Source organism: Hyposmocoma kahamanoa, unplaced genomic scaffold (assembly GCF_003589595.1).
Source record: "Hyposmocoma kahamanoa isolate Upper Pololo Valley unplaced genomic scaffold, ASM358959v1 93, whole genome shotgun sequence".
In the NCBI taxonomy this organism is placed as follows: domain Eukaryota; kingdom Metazoa; phylum Arthropoda; class Insecta; order Lepidoptera; family Cosmopterigidae; genus Hyposmocoma; species Hyposmocoma kahamanoa.
Window position 1 is genome coordinate 25,330,139 of NW_020654810.1, and position 25,809 is coordinate 25,355,947.

The following is a 25,809-nucleotide window of genomic DNA, read 5'->3' on the forward strand; positions in this document are numbered from 1 at the left end:
CCACTCTACAAGACATAACTGGCGGGTCATGATCCTCTGATGTTTTTATTGCCCTGTATATACAGGATAGCATAATAATAGTTTTTAGAGTGGTTTCCTATTAAATTGTTTACTACATACTCAGTAACGTGGGTCTTTTCAAGCCGGCGCCTGAGATCTTGTATGTTGTTCTTTCTGGCCTCGAGGTCGGCCCGCACGGCAACGGCGCGCTCCTCCAGCGACCTCCGTTCATCCGCAGATAACGTGGTGGCAGCCTCCTCGCGAGGACTGCCGCGCGGCGATGTCGGCGACGACATGGTGGACGCCAGTCTCGCCGCGCTTAGTGATGCGCTAAGTTGCTTTTTTAGACTGTAAGTAACAAGAATAATATGTAAACATTCCGACTGAATAGGTTCTGTAGCCGTAAATTGAAAACGATCATACCTTTGTATAAGAGTATCTTTATCCGTGAGTGCGGACCGCAACGCGTCCAGCTCGCGTCCAATCTCTCTGCCCGCGCTGCGTCTGCGCGCACCCGCTAAAGATACCTCGATGCTCGCCATCTGCGTACACACGAGAAATTTTGTACATAAGAAAGAGAAATTCTTTTATTGACTATTATTTATATATTTGTTGTAAATATCCAATGTGGACGCTTATACAGAAGGCCGTGTACAGAATGAGAGTCGCTCAAAGTCTCCATGGAGTGAATCATGCTCCGTATCAAACTTATAGACCGAGTCCCGAATTCTGATATCCGTAGACGAACTAAGATTCAGGACATAGGAGATTAGATAACGAATTTAAAATGGAGCTGGGTGGGACATGTTGCGAGACGTAGTGAACACAGGTGGAGTACGGCGAGAACCTAATGGTGGCCAAGAAACGTGAGACGTCCTGTAGCGAGACGGGTGGACGACATTGTCAAAGTTGCAGGCAGTACACGGGAGAGAATAGCCAAAAAAACTACGGGAGGCCTATACCGAGCAGTGGGTCAAGTCGGGCTGTGGATGATGATGAAATGTCCACTTAGTTACAAACTTAATAATAGTATGAATGAGAATTTACTGTTACAGCTTCCAATATTTAATGCCATGTAAAAAGTGCATCTGAGCTTTCGTTTCGCTGTGATTAGCGGCCATAGATCGAGCAATTAGCCCGCATGCGCAGGCGCAACGATCGTGTCGGTCGGCACTAATGACATCTACATTACTGTCTGTGCAAAAACCACTCGTCGCCGACGTTGGAGTGTTTAGACGGCTGATTTATTACACACCTTACTTTGTCATTGTAGTGATTAGAACGTCATACGTTTTGTTGCTGGTAAATGAGAGCTTCATTCACACATGTCTTGCGGTAAAATTTTGTTATTAACACGTTAACTGCCATACGAGTATACTCGTAGTATTTTTTTTTATATGGCTATTGCCACTATACAAAATGGTAGGTACGTGTATACTCGTAGTTGGCAGTGGACCCTAGTTCAAAATACGAGTTTACTCGTAGTTTGGCAATAAAATAGGATTTTTATTAGCTATTGCCAAACTACGAGTATAGTCGTAAATAATTCAAAACCTATTCTGGTTCCCGTGTCAAATAAAAACGGTAGGGTTTCAATGAAACCTAATGTAGTCAGAGATTATAATAACGGAATGTCCGGGATCGATCTTTCAGACCAAATGCTCTCGTACTACTCAGCTCTTAGAAAGACATTGTTTTGGTACAAAAAACTAGCGATCCACATTTTTGAAATTTTCATCCATAATGCATGCATGATCTACAACCAACAAGCCAACCTTCCTCCAGAAAACAAAATAGATGCTCTTTCGTTCAAAGATGAGGTTGTAAAATATCTTTTAGGCGAGAAATTCACAAAACACAGACTTCAGGAGCAGAAAAAGCAAGTACAATTACATTACTTAGAGCGTTTACCACCTACCCAAAAAAAACAAAAACCGACGAAGCCGTGTCGTGTCTGCACCAAAGAAAAAAAACGCAAAGAAACAGTTTACTATTGTCCGGTATGCCCTGAAAAACCTGCCTTATGCGTTGAAAATTGTTTTAAAATTTTTCACTCCTTTGTGACTTCACAGTGATGTAACTAATTTTTTTTGTATGAAACTTAATTTTCTGATTTAATTAATGTTTTATTTCAAATGCCAAAGAATTTAACCCCGCCTTCCTTACACGGCCACTGTTTAAAAATTCGTTAGAAATCGCATACAATCAACTACGAAAATACTCGTAGTTGGCGGTGCCGCCCAGATCATGTACTACGAGTATACTCGTAGGTTGGCAGGCAACGTGTTAACTGAATAGACTTGTTATACGTATCGTATAATGAATAGGCTCGCGACAGAGTAACAATTTGATGAATCATAGCTTTTAGACAACTCTTGAAACTTGGTATTACTAGAATTCCAAATATCTCGAGATGTTTTTATTTATTCGTTTATTGCATGTCACATACATAGCTAATTTTAGATGTGACGGTGTTGGGCAGGTACATGTGCTGCTTTACAAGGGTATAGCAACTGCAGAACAGAGTTCTTACTTGCAGATTGCTTAATGCATTACTTTATAACATTATACTACACTATTAATTTTTACAATATCATCACATTACTATCGTCAAAAAAATAAAAATGTCAAAGTAAATCGTATAGAGTAATTAATAAAATAAAAATAATTTGTGTGTCTTGACAACGGACTTCGACTGATATTTAAATTAGACTAATGCCAAGCAACGAAAGTTCACAAGCCATTACAGTTACGTAAACTTACGCTGGGTCAAACATGAATCTCAATAGATTCCTAGCAAACAGTGAAATGATGTATAAATGTAGGAAGCGAACAGCCGATTGGCTCCTCAGCCCTTCATTATTGTCATTAGCGTCCCGTTGCGGCCGCGGGCAGTAGGACGGTTTGCACGCCCGTCTGAGACCGCATTGATCTACGGTAATGAGCATTCTGTAAACAGCTCGTTGGTTCGTAGATTACTGTTGATTTTGAACATTCCATGTTTCATCCATCGGTTATCCTTTTGATATTACCCCATTCGCTACCTCCGCCCTGTTTAGTCTTTCCATCCAAGCCTGTTAATTCTTTGTTTTTTTGTCTTATAATACCAACAATAGGACGGAACAAACAAGTCCTTACAGTGCCTCTCAGGGCTTTAAATCGCAATGATCTTAGGGGCACTGCCACTGCGCATAAGTTGACAAGTCCCATGTGGCTGTAATTGCACCCTTACCCTTTTAAACCGGAACGCTGTAATGCTCAGATTTTTGCTTGGCTGCAGAGATAGGTAAGGTGGCAGTACTTACCTGGACGAACTCTTTCACAAGGAGCCCTAGTCCTACTGAAAAAACTGGTACTTTTGATTCGGCCTTTTTAAATACATCCTTAATTTGGTACAGATACGTACATTTATCAGTGGAAATGAAAAGCTTAGACCTACGAACAATGAGGGGTTCTTTCATAGCGTGCGGCTCGTACGACGAAGCCGTTACCTTCCCCATAAACCCCGCTGACCCCTTTGACGTCTAAGTGTCCATAGGTACCCTTTAAAAAAAAAATTTTTTTGTATTTATCAAGTATATAAAAACAAGAATGTGAATGTACCAAAGAATTAAAAAAACAATCACAAAATTTACCATTTAACTTAAACTTGAACTTAATCATTTCCCTCCACGTTCGTGCGATTAATTTGTCCTATTCGTATGACAAAACCGTTGAAGTTCTAAAAAATAAATATGGACGTACGCAAAGTAACGCCTGAATTAATAATTATACATGAAGTTCCCTTGTGTGTTGAACTGTTAACTTTCTACATATTACTTGTTTGCAATTTCATTGAAATCCCATCAGTTATTGTAATAGGTTTCGAGAACTTACTATATTCCAGACACAATAAACCCAGCGCAACGTTGCAATTTTTTAAATTTTGTTTTAGGGACATTTACAAACAAATAAACACGCTATTAAGGTATTGATTAAATCTACATTGATATAATTATAACGTTTTTATTAAAATAAACGACCTTAAAAGTTATGTGCCAAGTTTAATTAAAATTAGTCAACGGAAAATGGGTGCAATCTAATTAACCAGATTCATCCCCTAATTTGCCATCCTTAGAGGTGTAATATTTTCTTCAAAATTGGATGAGACCACAACTGAGGTACCCCCTTTCCAACAAAAAAAGAATCATCGAAATCTGTTCACAAATGTCTTAGCAATCATAGTAACATAGACAGAAATTACAATCGAATTGAGAACCTTACATTTTAAAGTCGGTAAAAATTGATATACTCTTTACTAACTACTCTAGTACTCCTATACTGGACTATAAAAATAATGTCAGATGCGAAGTTATTGGGGAATCTACATTCCGGTCAAAAAACATAGTTCAGTTTTTGTGTAATGGTCTTTTTGGGGTATATTCGTAGGTAACGGTCACTGCCAAACAATTACGTGAGTAACAAGAAAGTGTAGTAAATAAGTCGACTATGAGTTCATTAGCGTCTACGCAAGCGAGGAAGCCGCCGTTCGTTAGCGACGTTTCCTGCGCCCGCGCACGCTTCGTTCCACACCATGACGCTTTCGAGCACACAATAAACCAACCAGATCTTTCCTTTGAGAACTAAGTACGTGAAATTCTTAGAAAAGTCAAATTTTGTTAATGATTCCCTAAACATTTATTATTACTCCTAGAGAATAACTAACGAAATCACTTATAATGTGATGAGGATGTCCCAGGTTCGATTCCCGGTAGAACGAAATTGCGAAATGAACTTTTCTAAATTGGTTCTGGGATGTGCCCGAAAGTGAATTCAGTTGCTCTGGCACATTATTATTATGATTATTCCACAAAAACCACGCGTGAGCAAGCAGAGTGGAGTTTAATCAAATTTCATTAGATTTACGTTACAAATACGCAATGTAAATGTTATACACAGTTCCAAAGGGCTATTTAGTCTCTGTGCAGCTACCTTAGATTGTTTTTTTAATTGACTGCACGAGATCGCTTTTATAGCCGCCTCTGAAAACCCATTTCCCTTTTCCTACTTCGCTGTTCTCTGGAACTTTATTGCCTAGTTGCATCCACAAAACACAGTGTTGCGCCATTTGGTTACATCGTTAGAGAAGTGTCCAATAAAAGCAAACTGGGAAGTTTTATAGGCAAGTACGAGCGGCAGACGGCGACCGGCGCGGGCGCAGGCGATGGCAACAAATCTCGCGCGCGCGATTTTATCTCCGTAATGAAGGTATAGCGGACGAAGCGCGCGCTCAACTATCGTGATTCGTGATCGTAGGGCTAGGATTCCAAGAATTTTTCATTCTTTCCTTTCAAATATGATATCTAGTAACAGAGTAATGAATTGTAATCGCCTCGATTACTATTATTAAGACGGGATAAGTGTAGGTATGTGGCGAATTCACAGTATACATATAGTGACAGAATTATCTTCTTGTGTTCAAAATACTGATCACAGTTACCAGTCTGTATGGCAAAAGCAGTAGATCATAAATTGTATTAAATTTGTATTAAATTGATATTCAATTAATTTTTGTGAAATTGCTCCACAATTATTAATACAAACACTTACAAACCGTGCCAGATGCCATTACAACTAAGCATAGTTTTGGAATTTTTTCCTTAGTGTTCAAGTGTTTGTATTAATAATTATTATAACAAACTAGTGAAACCATTTCACAAAAAATAATTGAATATCAATTCAACACAAATTTTATAACAATTAATAGCGATATCTAGAGATGTTACCAGGGCTGGTAGCTGTAAAGTTATCTAACTGGGTGACGAAATAAAAGTTGTTGAAAACCAAATACAAAATATCTGATAACTAGCATATAGAAAAGTTCGTGAAGTCCGCTAGTTCGTTCCTTTCCTTTGTTGGCATAGCGTCTGACACGGTTTGCTAGAACACGTCGGTTCGAATCCGGCTGGATCGAAGGAATTTTTTCTGAGTGTATGTATCTTTGTATTAATAATTATAACATAAATTGTATTCTTACGCATCGTAGCTTTATTGCAATTATGGCAAATCACTGTTTTCAGAAGACGCTGTTTACGAGCAGCGAACTTATTTAAATATCTGGTTTTATTCTAATAAATCATAGTGGATTTATTATACAAGCACCATTTACATTTTATTGCACATTGCCTGTAGTGCCCGTTTGTCAGCCCTATCTAGGAAATAGTTTGAGGTTTGTATGTGTCTGTTTATGTCGCTATTTGCGCGTGCGCATTCCCAGCGATTGTGTCGCATTAACGTACCGTAACATGCACTTTGCATCGCTCGACACCATCTTACACAGTTCCGTTCTAGAAGATACAATCTGAATACTTATTACATTTAATTCTGTTACAGAACCCTGTTTCCTACCTCAGTCTTGTCGTCTGTAATGAGCTAGTGAAACGTTAATGCTGTTTTAAACTTATATACATTTAATGTTAGTAGGTACAGCCTTAAAACCATGTTAGTACTTAAATACTATAAGAAAGTTTGTAGTATGTATTAACAGTCGTATTACTGGGCAGTCAATCCCTCCACCAATTGTCTTTAGTAGGTTATAGGGGCTGACACGTATTCTATTCAGTAGCGACGCCGACTTTTTACGGATGACAGCTAAGAAACTGTCCACTCGCGCATTCTTAAACTTGGCTGAGGCACTTATATCAAATATGCGTATTGCTACATGTGTCTACATTATAAAAATAAGTTTTTGTCCTAACCGTATCAGTTTTTAGTGACACACACTGATATAAACTAAAAAAAACTAAAAACATAAACTGAAAATCCAGAAGAAACTAGCAAGAAGCTCATCAAACTTCAATCGAAACATACTAAAATAAACAAAACGAAGCTAAGTACGGGTTCTAAATAAATAAATTGAAATCGAATGATTGCCGCGGCCGAGGTGCGCGGACGCACAGCGAAGCCACCCGGCGATCGAAAGCGATAAAAGAAAAGTTATCGCCCCGATAAATCAAGGGATAATTGCTGAGTGTATCGCGCGATAACGGGTTGCAGTGACTGTGTGCTCAGTATTGTATTTACCCGCCTTTATGTCTATTATATATTTTTAGTAAGGAATTTGTTACTCGGGAAACGTTATACGAATAGTGTTTAATAAAAAAAGTGTGATTAAAATGATCGTCATTAAAAGTATTTAAGAATATAATTGTTATCCTTCCTTACGGGAATTCAATATTAAATTAAAAATCAAATGTAACCAACTGAATAAATGTAGGTGCTTGGTTACACATATAAAATTTAAATTAAGCGTTCAGAAATTGATTATTTCTATCAATTACATTCCACAATAAATAAAATAAGTAAATCAATGTTTGTAATCTCTAGATATATCTGTAACGGGAACGAGTTCCACGTACACGTCGTTATACAAACGACGTATCGCTTAAATCTGTTGCTATACCGGCCGTGGCGGTATGACGACAATTTCGTCGCGTCTCGCCTCCGGACAAATTATCGCGGACTACTTCTCGACGTATCTTATTAGCAGTTGCAAATGAGTAGAACTATATTTATATATAAGTAGATACAATGATTAATATAGAGTGGTTAAAACCCTCAAATAGTAATCAATCACTTTTACGAATTCCGGATTTCCAATTTTACTGCATCGTAGGGTAAAACTATTCATGTAAGAAGTTCAAATTGGATTTTAAAATCATTCTAGTGGCTGCATGTAAAAAAATACAGTAGATAAATTTATAACCTTTCACCAAAAGCAAACGTTTTAAGCTACAAGCAATAGCTTGTTTTAACCATAGGTATAGATAAAAAATACCTTTACATTCAGTCATAAGAGACTTTAAAACTATTGGCAGAAATCCGGAAGTCGAAGTATTACCATATTACAGTTACTACCAATTGTCTATATAGATGAAAGTATAGGTACTTCGTCGAAACTCTGAAAGCGACATTTATTTTTGTGTCTTTCGGTTGAGATAGAAGACACACGCTTGGCCGTTACTCGAGGACAAGCGACGACGATGGTACGCGTTTCTCTGTCTATTGGTTTCTTCCGGGAAACACAGATGCCAGTTGTGTTGGTATTCCATTTCTTCGCCGTACGCGTTTCGAAGGAGAAAGCAAAGAGCTTCGCGTGAATCCGTGGTATTCCAATGTAATAAGGATGTCGTGTTCCGAACTTTCTAGTCGACAGAAGGAGGAACGGTACAGGTTCCTCTACCTCTGTAATTGTCGTAGTTGTCGAAGCGTCGTTCAAACGAGCTGGAGCACGGAGGGGTGCGCGAAAGGAGCAATGACGTATGACGTACCATTTCTATCCTTTACGTCTGCTGCACCCTTGGCAACAATCGGCGAGAACCTTACGCCGATTGGCAAATTCTTTCACTACGAAGACAAGCATTGTAGTATTTACCGTCGATACGATAAGAAGAAGAAGAAGAATACAGATTTTTTCGAGACTCGGTAGATATACGGTGTTGATTGAACTCGCAAATAGATTTTTTTTATCAAGTGACGGGACGAACAAGTCGTGATTCTGATGGTAATTTATACACCTGTCCATAACAGTTGCAGTGCCACTCAGCGCTTTAAATCGCAAAGATCTGAGGGGCACCGCCACTGTCCCTGTCACCCTGAGACAGGTTGACAAGTCCCATATGCCTGTAATTTCATCAGCACCTTTACCATTCAAAATCGAAAACCAATAGTGCTTACATTACTGCTTGGCGACAGAAATAGGTAAGGCGGCAGTGCTTTTCTAGACGAACTCTTACTAAAATAGCTAGATGTTGCGTAAGTTTTCATGGATTTCTTTGTTTCGCATATTTCTGAGACGCAGGTCATTAGTTTAATAGTTTCTATTTGATTGCTTTTCCGTGGCAGTTACACGTTCATTAACAGAGAAACGGTCATTACTCTCGAGTGCGGGAGAGGAGACATTATTACCATAATTACTGAGTAGCTGACCAATTACAAGCATCTATTGCGATGCACAATTAGTTTTTTGCCGGTAATGTACGTTTCAACGAGTTGATGATCTCGCTCTCTCTGCCGCCTTCGCGAACGCGACGTCGCGTACATCGTAGTGGTAATAGAACCCGAGTGGCGAGTGAATTAGAATTTATACTCAAAATAGTAATAAAATCGTTGATGTTCACTCGGCATGCACATAATTGCGGTTATAAACGAAAGCTTGGTAGACATGCAGGTAATTGACATATTGCCGTCTCTGTGTATTTTGCAGTGCCCAAAGAGGTCTAAATGCTCTAGTTTAAGCGAGTCCATCTGCTACATTGTATACTTTTAGGAATGCAACAAAGTGTAGAGTATTGAAACAAGTTAGATTTGTGTTGTGAGTCTCCTGGTCTCCTACACTCGACGACAAACGCTGATTGCTCATCGAAAAATAAAAGAATAAACAAAAACAATTCAAAGTAACAATCTGGGTTCGGTGTGATAATTATAAAATTAATTGGAACTACAAAATGTTAACGCTAGCAACGTCGTGCCATGTGTTTGTATCAAAGGCGTGTCAAACGTGTAGAATGTCAAACTAAAAAAAATCGCAAACCAAATCGTTTTCCCCAAAGATTTTCTTAGTGTTATTTAATTTTCTCGCCGTTTGTCGTTTTTAGTCAAAAATTAAAGATACGAAGCTATGAATCAGCAGGACTAATTATCGGATAATTATCAGACAAATATCAAAGAAAGTAAAAGTTTTGATAATTTGGAACTCTGTTTGAAATACTATTGCGGATGAATACGTGTGCGTGCGAGTGTGTGCGCGTGGTTATGCGTCTGTTTACGTGTATGTCCGTGCTTGTGTGTATGTCCGTGCTTGTGTGTCTCTCCGCGCATACGTGTGCATACGTGTGTGTTGTATGGAGATGGGTGAGTGAGTGTCTGATATTACAATATTCTTTTTTTTTGTGACACCAACTGACGAGACGAACAAGTCGTTCACCTGCTGGTAAGCGACATGCCTGTCCATAACAGTTGCAGTGCCATTCAGAGCTGTAAAACATGAACGTCTGAGGGGCACTACTACTGCGCCCGTCTCTCTGAGATATAAGTTGACAAGTCCCATGTGCCTGTAATTTCACCAGCACCTAATGGTATAGCGTGGGAACGGAGATGGCCCCGGGCACAGAAAAATGCTTGTGAAAATTATTTTATTTACTTAAAATTTGAAAATGAATTCTACAATTTGAGAAAACTATATCCGGAACAACACAAAGATGGCGACGGCAGACGAACATAAAAACACCATCGAATCGAGCCTGCCCGGACGAATTACTTTTGTAATCGCGAAAATAGAGGGGACAGCAAATTTAAGGTGGCCCCGGGCGGCAGAAATCGACACTACGCCACTGCCAGCACCGTTGCCCTTCGAAACCGGAACGCAGTATTGCTCACATTACGACTTGGCGGCAGAAATAGGTAAGATGTCAGTACTTCCCTGGACGACCTCTTTCACAAGGAACGCTACTGCTACTAAAACCATTACAGATCTTCTGTCCTATCGTTGAAGAGTTTATGGAACCGGCATGAAACAACATTTATGCCTTATTTTCTTGGAAAATACTGACTGTAGTTGTAAATAACACATATACAGCGGTATATACCTATACCTAAACATGTACAACATAATCCATTAAAGAATTGCATATCGCTTTAGACATCTTCTTATAACTTTAACAGTCCCACATGTAAACCTGTACGTACGGTATAAACGTACCATAGATGACTATTTATATAGCTATTATTTTTATGGTATTGCTAGAGAATTACCACATTTGTTATTCACTACCACACGATGCTATTTGCAAAATGTAAGGAGATAATATATGGGGAGGTCGCTTACCTTTGCCTCCAGGCTCTCGAGGTTGACGACCCCGGTACCACCTGTCTCCAAGGTTTGCTGGAACAAACAAACATATACCTTAAAACAGTGTTTTACTCGAAATATCTTATCCCGCACACGACGACGTGAGCATTCTTAACATGTATAAGGAAATATTCAAATAGCAGAGCCATCCCAGATTCAAACATCAAAAACGAATGAGTTTGTTCACTGCGTGTGAACCTACCACACTTCCGTATAATTTTTTATACTAATCAATACATAACATAATGAAATAGTAAAGAAACTGAGCATATATGTTTATTATTTTAAAATAAACGTTAATGCTAGCTTGAAGACACGCTACTAAACAAGTTTTTGCGCATCACTATCTTTTACTGGGAACTTTAAGCACTTTTTACTCAAACTCATAAAAGTCATTGGATACATGTATACACAAAAAGGGTACTAAGGTCTTTAGTAATTTTTATGGCTTTAAGAATATTAATAACCGCATCACCTCACATAACCGATGTCATATCAGAGTTTCAATGACTATGTGAATGCGTAAATAAACAACTCCTGCAATTTAATTTCTCTTCAGCAAAAACTAAATGATGTGCATAATATGATCTCTAATGAATGGGAAATTTTAGAGAGACACGATTATGATCGTATAGTTGGTAAGAGATACTATAAGATAGGAAATCCGATAAAGTAACTATTGATATGATTATAAACACAAAGATCGAACACACAGAAAAAATTATCCGACCCAATGGGACTTGAACCCGTGATCACGATGTACCGCAGCGCTGCTCTAACCAACTGAGCTACAGGTGAAGTTATCGAGTTGTCGAAATTCTCCTATGTGTTTTTGTTATAGATATACTGGATTTTACGGCATTCAGCGGCTGGTACATACAGCGTGGTCCAAGTCCCATCGAGTCGAAGAATTTTTTCTATGTGTTCGATATTTGTATTAACAACCCTTTTTTTATAATAAAATTATTATATTATTATTATAATATCAAGTGACGGGACAAACAAGTCGCGCGCCTGATGGTAAGCTACACGCCAGTCCATAACAGTTGCAGTGCCACTCAGAGCTCTAAATCACAATGCTCTGTGGGGCACTACTGCGCCCGTCACCCTCAGACATAAGTTGACAAGTCCCATGTGCATGTAATTTCACCGGCACCCTTACCCTTCAAAATCGAAAAGCAATAGTGCTTACATTACTGCTTGACAGAAATAGGTAAGGTGGCAGTGCTTTTCTAAAATAGATAGACTTCTAGACGAGCTCTTACTGAAATAGATAGATGTTGCGTAAGTTTTCATGGATTTCTTTGTTTCGCATATTTCTGAGACGCAGGTCATTAGTTTAATAGTTTCTATTTGTATTTGTATAATGCTGATATTACTTAGCGAAACTAGTGGAGGCATTTCACAAAAGAAATCTGAGTAATAACAATATATATGTTTATTTTTTATTTAAACTTATAACTGGAAATAAAACAATTTTTTCGGATTCAAATCCCGTTGTTATAACAAACAAAGCAACGATTCGGCTTTCTTAAAGACAGGTCCCATAATCTCGAATGACTGACAAAACAAAACAAATTTCCAGTGTAGCAGTCACGAAAACCCAAGAACTAGATATGATCATATTAGTTTAAAAAATATTTCAAAATTGCCATTCCTAAATTTCAGGAATGACAAGTAGATAAGTATTTCAAAAAGCCGCTAAATTGCTTTTTGTAGTCAAAAGCACATCTAGCAAGCAGGCTTTAACCGATTTTATTACAAGCTGCATATTTGTTAATTAAATTTACGTAATTGACGTGCTCTTGACCAATAACGGCCAAATTAGCACACAAAGCACAGCAATGAAAGCGTAAATGTTAACTTAAGATGTCGTGCCGTCTATTTCTCTCGATCCCTATCTTAGAACGCATGCCGCATATAATTGTTGCACATGTAATTAATGCAACTCACATATAAGTATCAACGCTAATTACCGATACGGAACATTAAATCGAGCAACGAGTCAATCAAATGTAAGTAATTACGATTATAAATCGAACTTTCGACACCGGTTTCATCGCACTGGCAAAATTAATATGCGTGTAGGGAAATACGCGGTTGTATTACTGCGTTTTAGTGGACGTATACTGGCAGTGCTGAGTGTTATGTCTCTAATATTCACATCACAATTTATTAAGTTTTTAGTAGCAGTACCTAGTTTCTTGTGAAAGAGTTCGTCCAGCGAAGTATTGATACCTTACCCATTTTTATTTTTATTTTTTACACCTTATCTATTACATTTAACTGGCTCAGTGGCCGAACGGTTACTATGCCGGACTGGGAGGGACCAAGGTGTAATTTGTGGTTGTCTATGTGTGTGTTCATGGCACCCGCGACAAAGGGTTTCCCTTATGCGGGGCATGTGCGCGTTATTATTTTTGCCGCAAAGCTGTAATGTGTGCGCTATTGCGTTTCGGTTTTGAAGGGTGAATAAGGAAGCTACACAGAAGTGAAGTTACAGGTACATGAGACTTATCAACTTATGTTTCAAGGTGACAGGCGTAGTGGCAGTGCCCCTCAGATCTTTGTGACTTAAAGCTCTGAGTGGCACTGCAACTATTATAGATAGGCGTGTCGTTCGTCCTGTCACCTGATATTATATGAAAACAGTTCTTCTTGAATACGTCACTGAAGTTACTTGTATCAACTGGATGGATTAAAAACTTTTTCTTTGTAGTAATTTACTCATTTTGCATTTGATTAAAATAAAAAACAAAAAAAGAGAAAGGCAACTAGTTTTCACATGTGTAAAAGCAATATGATTCGCCAGAGCAACAGTAATACATATTACATTTAGAACGCGGTGGAGATTACTAATAATTAGAAGGTTAGAAATGAGTGAAACTACAATTAAATCCCGCATTAGATTAGCAAAACTAACACGCAGTTTAGTTAACTGGTGCATCGTAAGTCGTGGGGCCGAAGGAGGCGTATGGTTATCAGCCCGTGCCAGTTGGCAACCTGCTTGCCGCGAAAACTAGCGCGGCGTGGCGAATGGCGATCAAGTAGACGTCTCTGATGATACTTTCGCTTTCCACACGATTTCGAACGGATGAGAAAAACGGAAGCGCAAATATGGTTGGACTATGATTATTATGACTAGAATATAAGTATAACTGATCCAGTTTAGCGTCATAATAGAAGTGAAATAGTTACCGTCACAGCATCCAGAGTATGTTTCTAGTATTTGGAATCACATCGGTTTTCATTGTTTTCGATTTCGTACAAGATAGTTTTTCTGTGACGGGGTGTTAATCCGCCTCACTTTCCGGAGTTTCTGTAGCATCACATCATAATTTAGTGTACGAACAGGCTTCTCTACATTCGCCACCAATGCCCGGTACTTTGCGTGATAAAGTATATTAATTTTGTTTCCTATAGTAATCGTTTTCATAGTAAAACGTTTTCCCCTAAATCAATACAGGTATGAGTATATATAACAACCAATTAATTAACTTTTTTCAATTGTTGATAACATGTATGTTACGTTGTACTAATTGGACCTGGTCACACTTGCGGCATCGCCGCGCCGCATCGTCGCAACCCGCAACATCAGCTTAAGCTACTGCTAGACTAGTTTACTTTACCTACTTCCATAGCATAATGTTCTAAGGGATTCTCATGTGGGGTAAAGCGCCAGGTATACAAACCATATTTGTGTTGCAAAAACGAGTCATTCGTTCTATGTACCGTTTAGGTTCTCGGGTTTCTCTTAAACTCTTTTCTTAAAAGTTTAAGGAGACTGGTATCAAGACTATGGCATCACTGTACATTTACTCAAATATTTTATATACACGTAAAAATATACATAATTTCGTTAAGAAAGAAGATATCCATAATATTAACCTTAGAACTAAGTCCAAATTCATGGTATCATGATCTCGTTTAACTAAAGTAAACGATTCTTTTTTGAGGAATTGTATACGTTTTTACAATAAGATTCCGGAGCATATATTAAGATTACCATTTCCTAAGTGCAAAACTTACATTAAAAGTATTTTAATTGAAAAGTCATATTACAAAAGTTGTAGACTACGTGTTACGTAGATAAAGACGTATGGAAAAACAACAAGAGTAGATTCCACACAAATATGATTCAAAATGTATTCTATAGTATTTATAAGTTTATGAGAAAAGAGCAATCCCTACAGTTTCTTGCTCGTTCTTCTCAGGGAAGTCGGCACAGTGAACGAGCAGTAGCTTAAAAAATGACGTTTTCAAATGTTAAAATTTTATCTATGGAACAAATGATTATTTGGATTGGAGTTTAAGCTCACAGATGCTGAAATTCATCTACGATAGAGAAAAACTCATTCACAAGTTGCTGGAATAATTCATATTCAAACTCTTTATGGCCTTCCTCGATTTGCATTTATGCGTTAGTGAGTTTCGTGACATTACATTGTTTACAAAATAGTTATAAGTACTCAAGTATTTTATAGTGAAACAGAGGAGACCACGTGTTGGTATAAAATTTCTAAATTTTGATAATTTATATTTCACGCTTTCTTACGATATTAATTTAGTTTCAGTTTACGTTCACCTCTACGCTTACAAACATAATCATATTACTTAAAAGCTCGCCTATTTGGTCTCCACGCCAAATACACTCTCGTGTGTGTTGTCTAAGGGAAAACAACACCATTTTCACGCGTGTGACCGTTACAATGTGTGATTTAAAGAACGTAAAGGTGTATTTGTTCGTCAAACCAAGATAGATTTAAATAGCATCCTACGACCTGCGGAACTTAACACGTATATGCGCTGGGCTGCGCAGGCGCAGTGACTAATGCAATACACTTGAAACTTACATAACTCGTCACATCAACGCCACGCGTTGGCAGGCATGCTATTGTTAACATCATTTTATAAAACTTTTGAATAATAATTAATTGTTGATTTTAGTCCGTAGACCGGTAGGAAAATACAATATTCATAATTTTATAAGACTTCATATCATTACTATCATAACTTCATCATAACTTTATAAAAAAAATGTATTTTTTTAAATTAACGTTTCAAAATGTTACACAAAAAATAAGTCAAATTAAGAAAAAAAACTATAAAACGACAAATAAGTTTCATTCAGTCAAACTCTACGTGGCTGTACAGCGACGTGATAGTCAGGCGAGCAAACAGCTCTCGCATTAATTACCATAAAAGATTTAAAAGTAAAATATTATAATGAATACTAGTGAAGTTTACTTTTAAAGCTTTGACATCATCTTCACTGGGATCGCGCGTATGTAACGCACATAATGTTTAAACACGACTATAAATTATAAAATTATGCACCCAAGATACTCAGCTAAGAAATATTTTTTTAATTTCGGCAAACATAATCTGCCATTACAAAATGTATAAGTAGCTATACGCCCACCTACCACGTCCCAGTTGCAATCAACAAAACAACTAAGTGTCATCGTCCGTTGATGGCCTTTGTCACCGCTACTTGGCTACAGCCCACACAAGCTATGAAGCTCACGAATCTTGGCGACACCGATGGCGCTACGCGTAAGTGAGACAGCAACTTTTACAGGCAAACAGAGTCGAAAATAATATATAAACAACTCTTACTTTCAATCGACTCGTTTAATAAACTGTGGATTATATAGATGGTTAAGAGCGATCGAATGAATGACCTAATGAAATATAGTACTTTATTGCGCATCAAAAATTGCAAAATAAAACACTAATTTGAATATAATTCAAAATTCAAAATTCAAAAATTCAAAATAATCTTTATGTCATAGGTAAGCATTATTACACTTGAAATCGTCACAATGGTTAAACTCTACCGCTCATTCGTAAGGCAGATTCCCTTGAGAAGAATGAGCAAGAAACTCTAGGGGTTGCTCTTTGTAAATAACATTTACAATTTTTTATTTTATTTGAAACATCAGAGATCGAGACTACCTCCATGATCTAAACGGGTTACTACCACGGATTTTTGTCATCCAAGTACGCAGAAGTTGTATAATAACCTTTAGTATAAAGTTTTTGTTTCACTATAGTTTTAAACCTCGTGAAAGGCAAATTTTGTATATCAACCGGAATCTTGTTATAGAAGCGTATACATTGCCCCTTAAATGATTTTTCGACTTTTTGAAGACGACTATCAAGAAAAGCTAGTTTATTTCTATTCCTCGTATTAATGTTGTGTCTGTCACTATTTTTCATAAAGAAATTACTATTCCTTTTAACATAAATTACATTTTCATAAATGTACTGTGAGGCTAGTGTAAGGATGTTAATTTCCTTAAACTTATCTCTCAAAGATACTTTGGGGCCCAGATTGTAAATTGCCCTAACTGCACGTTTCTGCAGGACAAAGATTCTATTGATATCGTCGGCATTACCCCAAAGCAACATGCCGTATATCATTAGACTGTGAAAATAGCTGAAGTAAACCAATCTAGCGGTTTCGACGTCTGAAAGTTTCCTTATTTTTTTAATCGCATACACTGCAGAGCCGAGCCGTTTTGATAACTTACTTATATGGGGACCGCATTGCAATTTAGCATCTAACGTTATACCTAGAAATGCAAATGTATCCACAAGATTCAATTTTTCGTTTCTAACTACAATGTTTGTAACCGTCTCTCTAACATTGGGTAATGTAAATTTTACACAATTTGTATTTTTTTCATTAAGAAGTAGGTTATTAACAGCAAACCAATCAACTACTTTAGATATAACATTGTTCACATCGTCGTAGGAACATAGGTGCCTTTTAACTTTAAATAATAAGGAAGTATCATCAGCAAACAATACTATCTCATGTTTTATACCCTCCATAAGGCTAGACATATTTCAAGTAAAATATTAAAAGTTCCCAACCCTCACGGGCCAAGGCGGCGGACTATGGCCTAAACGCTAGTCTGAGAGGATGCCGTGCCCAGCAGTGGGAAGTATAAATGATTTGATGAAGATGAATAAAATTTATTTATGCTTTTGTAGAGCTTCTTTTGTAGCAGAAGAGCTTCTTTTGATAGAGTTCATCTAGGGAAGTATTGCCACTTTATCCATTTCTACCGCGAAGCAGTAATGTGAGATTTACTGCGTTCCGGTTTTAAAGGGTAAGGGCGCTGGTGAAAGTACAGACGCACGAAGCTTGTCAACTATACGTGCCAGGGTGGCAGGCGCAGTAATAGTGGGTCTACCATCTCTAAGTGGCTCTGCAACTGCAAAGGTAGACGTGTCGCTAGCCACCAGGCGCATGACTTGGTCGTCACGTCAATGATTATCGTAAACAAAGTAAAATAAACCATGTACATATAGTACATTATATGCCTAGTTTAAAGGAAAAAATAGAAAGCACGTAGAACATTTTAACAGCCAGTGAGGATACATATCGTATTGTAAAATTTTATCATTTGCAAAACTACGTCAAATGCCTGTGCGTTTTCACTTTTAGGAAGGACGTAGGACATGGTTTATATTCTCCATATCTCTGTTTTTAGTGGCAACTAACATGTAAACCTCATGCTACTTGATAGAGTATACACCTTGAAACAGAGTGTAGCTTAATTACAGTTGTGCCTCAAGCAATAAATATTTATTCAGCAGAGGTGTAATTGCAATACACGTGATAATTACTGCGGTATAGATTACGTGAGCTGCTGTAATGCCTGTAGGCTACAAATTCGTAATATTACTAACAATTACTGTTTAATTCTACAGTAGTATGATTTAACGTACGAAAGCAACAAGTTTTTCGATTGATTTCTAAATTGGTATAGTAATGTACCATGAGAACTATAGTCATGTGGCTATATTTACAATCCCATTGCTGTGCACACGTCTAAGGAGACGGATTAGGTTTTCTCAATGGCTACACGTTCGAAATGAAACTACTATTTCCGGATTCAAATAGCGTATTATGTATTGTATTTTTCGATCAAAAGCCACCCTTTTACATAATTGCTTCATGATTTTACCATCTCAGTTAGCCGTGATCATGTGACCTGTAAAGCGATTTATTTCCGATAAAATAATTTAATTTCCAATTCACAATTGTATCTAACTTGGAAATTGAAATGATAGGTACAAACCGCCACAGGGATTCGAACCGTCGGCTTTAATAATTGAGAATCAACAATTCCCCGCTGGGCTACCACCGCTCTGCATATTAATACTTAAGTAATACTAGCTGATCATCAAGGGAGCCAAATATTACTTCATACAAAGTTCTAAAAACCTAATGAGGGCAGTCACACTGCGCCAGCGCGGCGCCGTTATGCATTTATAATTATCATACGTCATATTAATTCTAAATAATTCCCAGCTTCATTTGAATTTGCATATTTACTGGGAAAGGTTTTTGTATACATTAGAGCGTATGCAGGACATTATGGTTAAGGGCTAAATATACGGGACAGAGGACGTGTCAATTAATGTGCGAAAACAACACTCGCCGTTGGTGGTCGACCGCACTGCGCCTGCTCATTTTGCTGGAGCCCACGCATCGCACAATAGAATAACGTAATATAAATCCTATTGTTGTTTCCGCTAGGTTTAGTATTAACTTATAGGATCATAAGTTTCACAAATTAATGTCATTCCCGTCCATGGAAAGCAATAAAGTTAAAATTTATTCACTGCTGTGCCACTCGTAAAACGGAGTCCACGATCACTATTGCATATTATAATTTTATATAATGGAGCCGAGCAGGTTAAATTATTTATTTTCAGGCCAGCATAAAATCACCATAAATTAATTAAAATCTGTACGACCTACCAGTGAAGCGGATCGCTGCTGTCGGTTGAGGTCATGCTGGCTGCGCGTGCGCTCCTCGCCCGCGTCGCTGAACTGCCCCGACTTGCGTCCACTGAAAACAAAATGATTATGAGAATACTAGAAACTACTTTTTTTCACAGTCTTAACGTATTATAGACTCAATGTATGTACCCGTTTTTGTTTTATTGGTTATCTTTGTTTTTCTGTCAAAAGATTTCCGCGCTCCGCACATTTTGTTCATTAACAAAGTCATTCCGCCTAATCTAATGAATGTAATAAAAAATGTTTATAAATTTATTTTGTGGGTATTTACTTTTACTAATTACTTAAAGCAATTACGAATTATGCTTCTGTGAAAACTTTGTTAAGGTATAGAATTGCGAAACGCCCAGAAAGAAACAATTTCCGTAAGTGTGGCCCACATTTGAGTCGTAACTCAATACGCGGTTCCCACCACTCCCCCACGTCTGAGTTTCGGTGCTCCATTGTTTGGTGTTAGGACAATGTTTGTACACTAATCTTCACTTTCTCACTTCATACGGAAGATGTAAATCTTTTTGATATCTCCGCTCGGATGATTCGGACAAGTTGTTATGTTAGTGAAAATTTCAATCGCACGTACTTGCACACCGATCTCAACACGGTTTTTGATTCACATTAAAATCGGTTTACAAATTCACTTGCCGTACACGTGTTTCGTATCTACGATTACTTAGCTCTCAATTATTACTTTATAATCTGAGCTCTCAATGCATTTGTTTTTACTGTTGAATTATTAAATATTTTTTCGGATCTAAAGTCCAGATCTCATGGTCCCAACCAACCGAGACTATGGGATCTCTAAAGTACCCGAAACATTGGTCTTTTTGTCAACAATCCCAGTACAGAAATACTAAACCTTTTTAGTACCAGCACTAAAAAGATCGATCTCAAAAGTTCGTGGAACTACATCTATTTGCCAAGTTTTTTTGAAATCGGCTACCGGAAAGTGCACGAAACTGGATTCATCCCCTAGTTTGGCACCCTTAGAGGTGAAATATTTTCTTCAAATTTAAATGAGACCACTACTGAATTGTCGCGTAACATATACAAAAAGAAAATGGAGTCGAATTGAGAACCTCCTCCTTTTTTTAAAATCGGTTAAAAACAGTTTCATCTGCAATTGTTTTATCACTAGGCTGAACGCAAATCAACTATAGGTATAAATTATAATACTTTACCGTCTAATTACTCAGTTTTAGTTAATTAACTTAAGCAAAAGCTTTCAAGAACATTCCACGATATACATTTAAAAGTAATTGTGTAACAAACCTTGGTTTTTATAATAAATCTATGTAATTTCTGCGGCAACGGCGAGATGAATGGGCAGGTGTAGTAAGCTTTATCGCGGCTACAAGTTTGTCGGCTTGTAAATTAATTTAGCCAGCATTGTTGCACTGACACAATCGCAATTTTTTCTCGTCACAATAGTGAAAACAGCACAATGGTATTGTTTCATTATTTAAAAAAAAATACTTTTTTAACGATTCTCAAACAGCTATTAGATTTTAGTGATAAGTTTAATTTGTCTGAATAGAACATTTAAAATTTCATCGTGATATTCTGGAGTCGTGCATACAATAACGGCTTTATATTAAATTTTAATATACCATTGTCACATTAAACAGCGCTTTAGTACATTGTTCCTCATTCCTAAAACCACTTTCGTTCCGAAAGAAGATAAAAATATATCTTCAAAGTCAATGACTTTCTACAAAGGCATACAAGGTAAAGCCGATCTGCTTTGGACTCGTTGTTTGGTGCGCCCACGCAGCGACAGCACCGCACGACGAGAATGCTATTGAGCTGCTCGTAGGCAAGGTTTTACAACTCTGCTCGTTGTAAATGTTTGAAAGTCTCGCCCGAAAACGCCCAGTGCACATTGTAGTAACAATTCAAACTTAGTTCAAAATTAGTGCTATATATATACATATATATATATTCCAGTAGGGTTTAAGAAAATACGCTCGTCGTGCAAAACTAAGAGGCTCAACACAGGAGCCCGAAGCATGTAATTATATATAGGCGTTTAGCGCTTTTCCCACTGTAGGTTGTTGGGTGTTAGATGGTTAAAGGTAATCTTGGAATACTTAGAATTAAGCACTTACACCGATATCACCGATTATGTTAATAATTTTCACTTCGATTTTTTTACTAAAGGCAGACAAGGCGTAGGCGGCTTGTCGCGAGAATATAGTGTTCTGCTGTGGTCGCGAGTGTGTGGTCGTATGGAAATGGCACATCTCCGTAAATTTCGCATTCCTCCGCCTTGCCTCCGCCACCTATTGCGTGATGTTTGATGCGCGTATGCGCATTTACTGTGATTCGCTCGCAATGTGATGGATGTCCATCGCAAAATAGAAGCGTGACTATAGTTGGTTTCCTTCTCCTTATTTGTATAACAGCAGCGTGCAAATATGTCAATTTACAGGAATTGTACTCGACTCTTATTGTCAATTTTAATAATAATAATATTTATTGGCTTTACAAACATAGGTAACAATTGTAGCTCCATTAAAAATAACACAAGGTAAAAAAATATTTTAAAATATTTTTTATAAGGTGAAAAAAAGTATTTTACATTAAGTTTGCAAGAGACTGGTACCTAAACTAAACAGATGTATCATGGCCTCTCACCACAAATAACAACCCTATAATAAAAAATCATAACGGGGCTAAAGAAAGTAAAGAGTTTCATAATGTATCAAGTAAACTACAATAATAATAATAACAAATGCAGAAGGCGGCCCTGCTCGATACGGCACGTATTGTTCGCCGGTTCTTGAACCTGAGTCCCTGACCCCGGCCGACTGTGCCATTGCCGGGAAATACCGCCTCTCCCATTCAAAAATTCAAAATTAATCTTTTAGGCCTTGGGAGAGGCGAGAGTCTAAAATAGATATAATAATAATAATAGTAATAATAATGATAAAGGTCCCAGGTTCGATTCCCGGGGCGGGAGAAATATTTGTATGGCCTACATTTATTTCTCTCGTGAGTTTGGGTGTAATTTGTGGTTGTCTATGTGTGTCCATGGCACCCGCGACACAGGGTTTCCCTAGTGCGGGGCTATGTTGAGTATGTACCTTATTTTCTCATCAACTGAAAAGTACATCATGTAAAACTGCTCTACTTCAAAAGAGTGTAATAGTAATGGCTACGAAGGTTTATAACAAACTTCCACTTGAAATTAGGAATTGCAAAGATTGTGCAGAATTTAAGAAGTTATTATTTAATTACCTAAATGATTGGACATTCTATAATATTGAAGATTTCTTATAAAATTTACATTTCATATTATTAAATTTGTTATTGATTATTTTACTATTGTTATTATGTTTCATTAGTAATAGGTTGCATTTATTGGACTGCATGATTATAATATTATTACAAATTATTGCATGAGAATTACTAAAACTAAGAAAACTTTGTATGCCATAAGGCGGATCACAGTGATTCAAAATTCATTCTTGTAACAACTTTATAACCTGTGTATCACAAAGAAATAAATGATTTGATGATTTGATTTGATGATTTGATGATTTATTATTATTATTACAGTTACCTGGAAGCGAGCTTGCGATGCGCGCGACGCCCGCCGCTGATCATGGACAGCGTACTCATCACCGCTGACATGGCGCCGGAAAAGTCTCTCGATCATGCGATCTGCAACAAATAATTATCCTCGTTATCTATCGAATGATATCGCGAAATTTATTTTTCACAAATCCATCAAACATTCATAGGTTTTTAGTAGCAGTAGAGCTTCTAGTAATAGAGTTTGTCTCCTCACAACTTTGTGATTTAAAGCTGTCGCGAATTATGTATATTTAGTATAAGCGATTTAGTATAAGTTTTGTAATATCAAGCATTAATAAATTTAGTCTGTTATGATCCCTAAGAGTAGGGAACTAACACTGTAGTACAGGCATCTCAAATGAAGGTGAGATATCAGGCATCTGCTGGGAGTGCACTGGTTGGTCGGCACTACAGTTGGTAAGTTTGCACAATGTTTATTACTAACGTAGATACAGTATTTGTTGACTAGACAGCCTGAAGATAGAGTATGACGAATCAGTAACAGAATTAGAATGAGATCGCCACTTGTACTGAAGGTACAAGGGGGCATGAAGCGATGGCAGAGGAAGGGCTGTAGGGGTGTATGTGGAGACCCATCATAGGGATCAGAGGATCCCACTAGTTCAGATCTGGAGGATCGATATGAGGTCAAGGGCCTGTTAGGACAATTATAGTAGTCCTATGAAGTAGAATGGAGTTAGAAGAAGTGTACATGAAGAAAGATACTCTATTTAAAGGTTGTTGTGATAGAAGGAATGTCGCATATGTAATTTACATTATGATTGAACCTTAGGCGTGGCGACAAAAGCTCTGAATGACATTGCAACTATTATAGGTATGTCTATCGGTACATGTATGGGCATATCGTTGGTCACTTGGTATCATAAAAAATGGCTATTATAAACAATTCAAACCGTTGTTCATACAACTTTCAATTGGAATATCGATGGAATGCTTTAATTTCTTGTCAAGGTTCTCCCTATCTTCAAAGTTACAATAAAGTTTCATGTACATTCACTTGTATCTTGGTTATAGCGACATTCTGCAATGTTCTCACTGTAGACCGCTTGTTTTTTGTTACGCCAGTGATAAGGGAAAAACAAGCGGCACAATTTGTCGAATTGATTTGCGACATCGCAGCGCGTAAGGCATGTGTCCGCGTTGGACCTTACTCAGACCGGTTTTTGCTCTCTACAAGTTTCTACGATTGTTTACTGCCATAAAAACATTTACGACTTTGTAATGGCATGCATAATATAAAATATGGAATGGGAAGATGCTCTTTGCTTGTCGGCGTATTATATTTAGAATAATTGCTTTATATGCCCTGACGTACAATGCTATACATCCATTGCTAGAATAAAATGAGGCTCATCTACAATAAAAACCGCAAAATTCGGCACGTTCACATGACACTGCAGAGAGACAAAGTTTTCCTTTATGTCGCACTCCAACGGTACTAACTTCACTGGAACGGTGGTATCTAGATATATTTGTGAAGGTTTGGTAGCAACGTCTTGGGCTAACGATAAAGGAAAACATAGGCATGTCGAAAAAGGTTCACAGCCCTTGGAAAACCTTTAAAACAGCCCGTGTCCATTGCATTAGCATTGGAATATATGGTGAGTTGATAGTGTTAATAACTAGACTAAAAAGTCTAAAGCCCTTTAATTAATATACGAAATTATATACGGGTACGTAATTTTTTTTTATGATACCTTGTGACGGGACGTACAAGATAGTCTAAGCGTATAAGTCGTCATGGCGGTAGAAATAGGTAAGGTGGCAGTACTTCACACGGCGATTTCTTTCACAAGGAGCTCTACTACTATTAAAACATAAAATTCTAATGATGAAACGGATAGTCATTTGATCCGGATACCCGGTCTCCGGCCGCCGGATATCAGCCCCACTACCGTAAACATGTCGTGGCCGGTTTACAGCGCTCATCGCTGTGATTGATTGATTATTGACGATTTGATTTATTGTGGTCACTTGGTATTTTGTATAATTTATTTGGTCATACAATCTACATACTAATACACAACAGAATAATTTTAACAGTGAAATAACCGCAAATTCGGCAATATTTTAATATCAGTGCTATTGGTTTGTTGAGCCGAATGCAAATTTCTCGTGGTGGAGAAGGAAAAAAGCAATTACATCATTATTTGGCTATATTAAAATTTCTAGTTGTTATAAGTATAAGCCTAGCATTTGATACGTCCGTTATTACTGTTTCAATTTGAATTTATTAATTTGTTTGTGATGTAATTGATTCTAAGCTTTGATCCCATCAAATATATGCATTAAACAAGTATGAAGTTGGATATATACTAAGAAAATGGTTACAGAAATTGTCTTATGAGAAGACGGAAGAACTCCTGGTTATATTATCATAAATAGACATCCATACTTAAATTTTATTTATCTATTTATTATATTACTCCATTTCATTTCACACACACACTCAAACACACACACACACACACACACACACACACACACACACACACACACA

At 37.5% G+C, this 25,809-nt stretch overlaps 1 protein-coding gene across 1 annotated transcript in view; it reads right to left on the reverse strand.

Annotated features, from left to right (window-relative positions):
- The window catches only part of LOC113237507, a 37,405-nt gene extending 14,019 nt beyond the window's left edge, over window positions 1–23,386 (reverse strand). Inside the window, exons 1-5 of the mRNA XM_026474007.1 lie at window positions 23,275–23,386; window positions 19,671–19,761; window positions 10,865–10,921; window positions 424–542; window positions 121–348 (exon numbers count right to left, since the gene is read on the reverse strand). Of these exons, the coding sequence (XP_026329792.1) occupies window positions 121–348; window positions 424–542; window positions 10,865–10,921; window positions 19,671–19,761; window positions 23,275–23,345 (566 nt within the window). The 5' untranslated portion in view covers window positions 23,346–23,386. The remainder of the gene's footprint in view (window positions 1–120; window positions 349–423; window positions 543–10,864; window positions 10,922–19,670; window positions 19,762–23,274) is intronic.
- Between the last annotated feature and the right edge of the window lie 2,423 nt (window positions 23,387–25,809).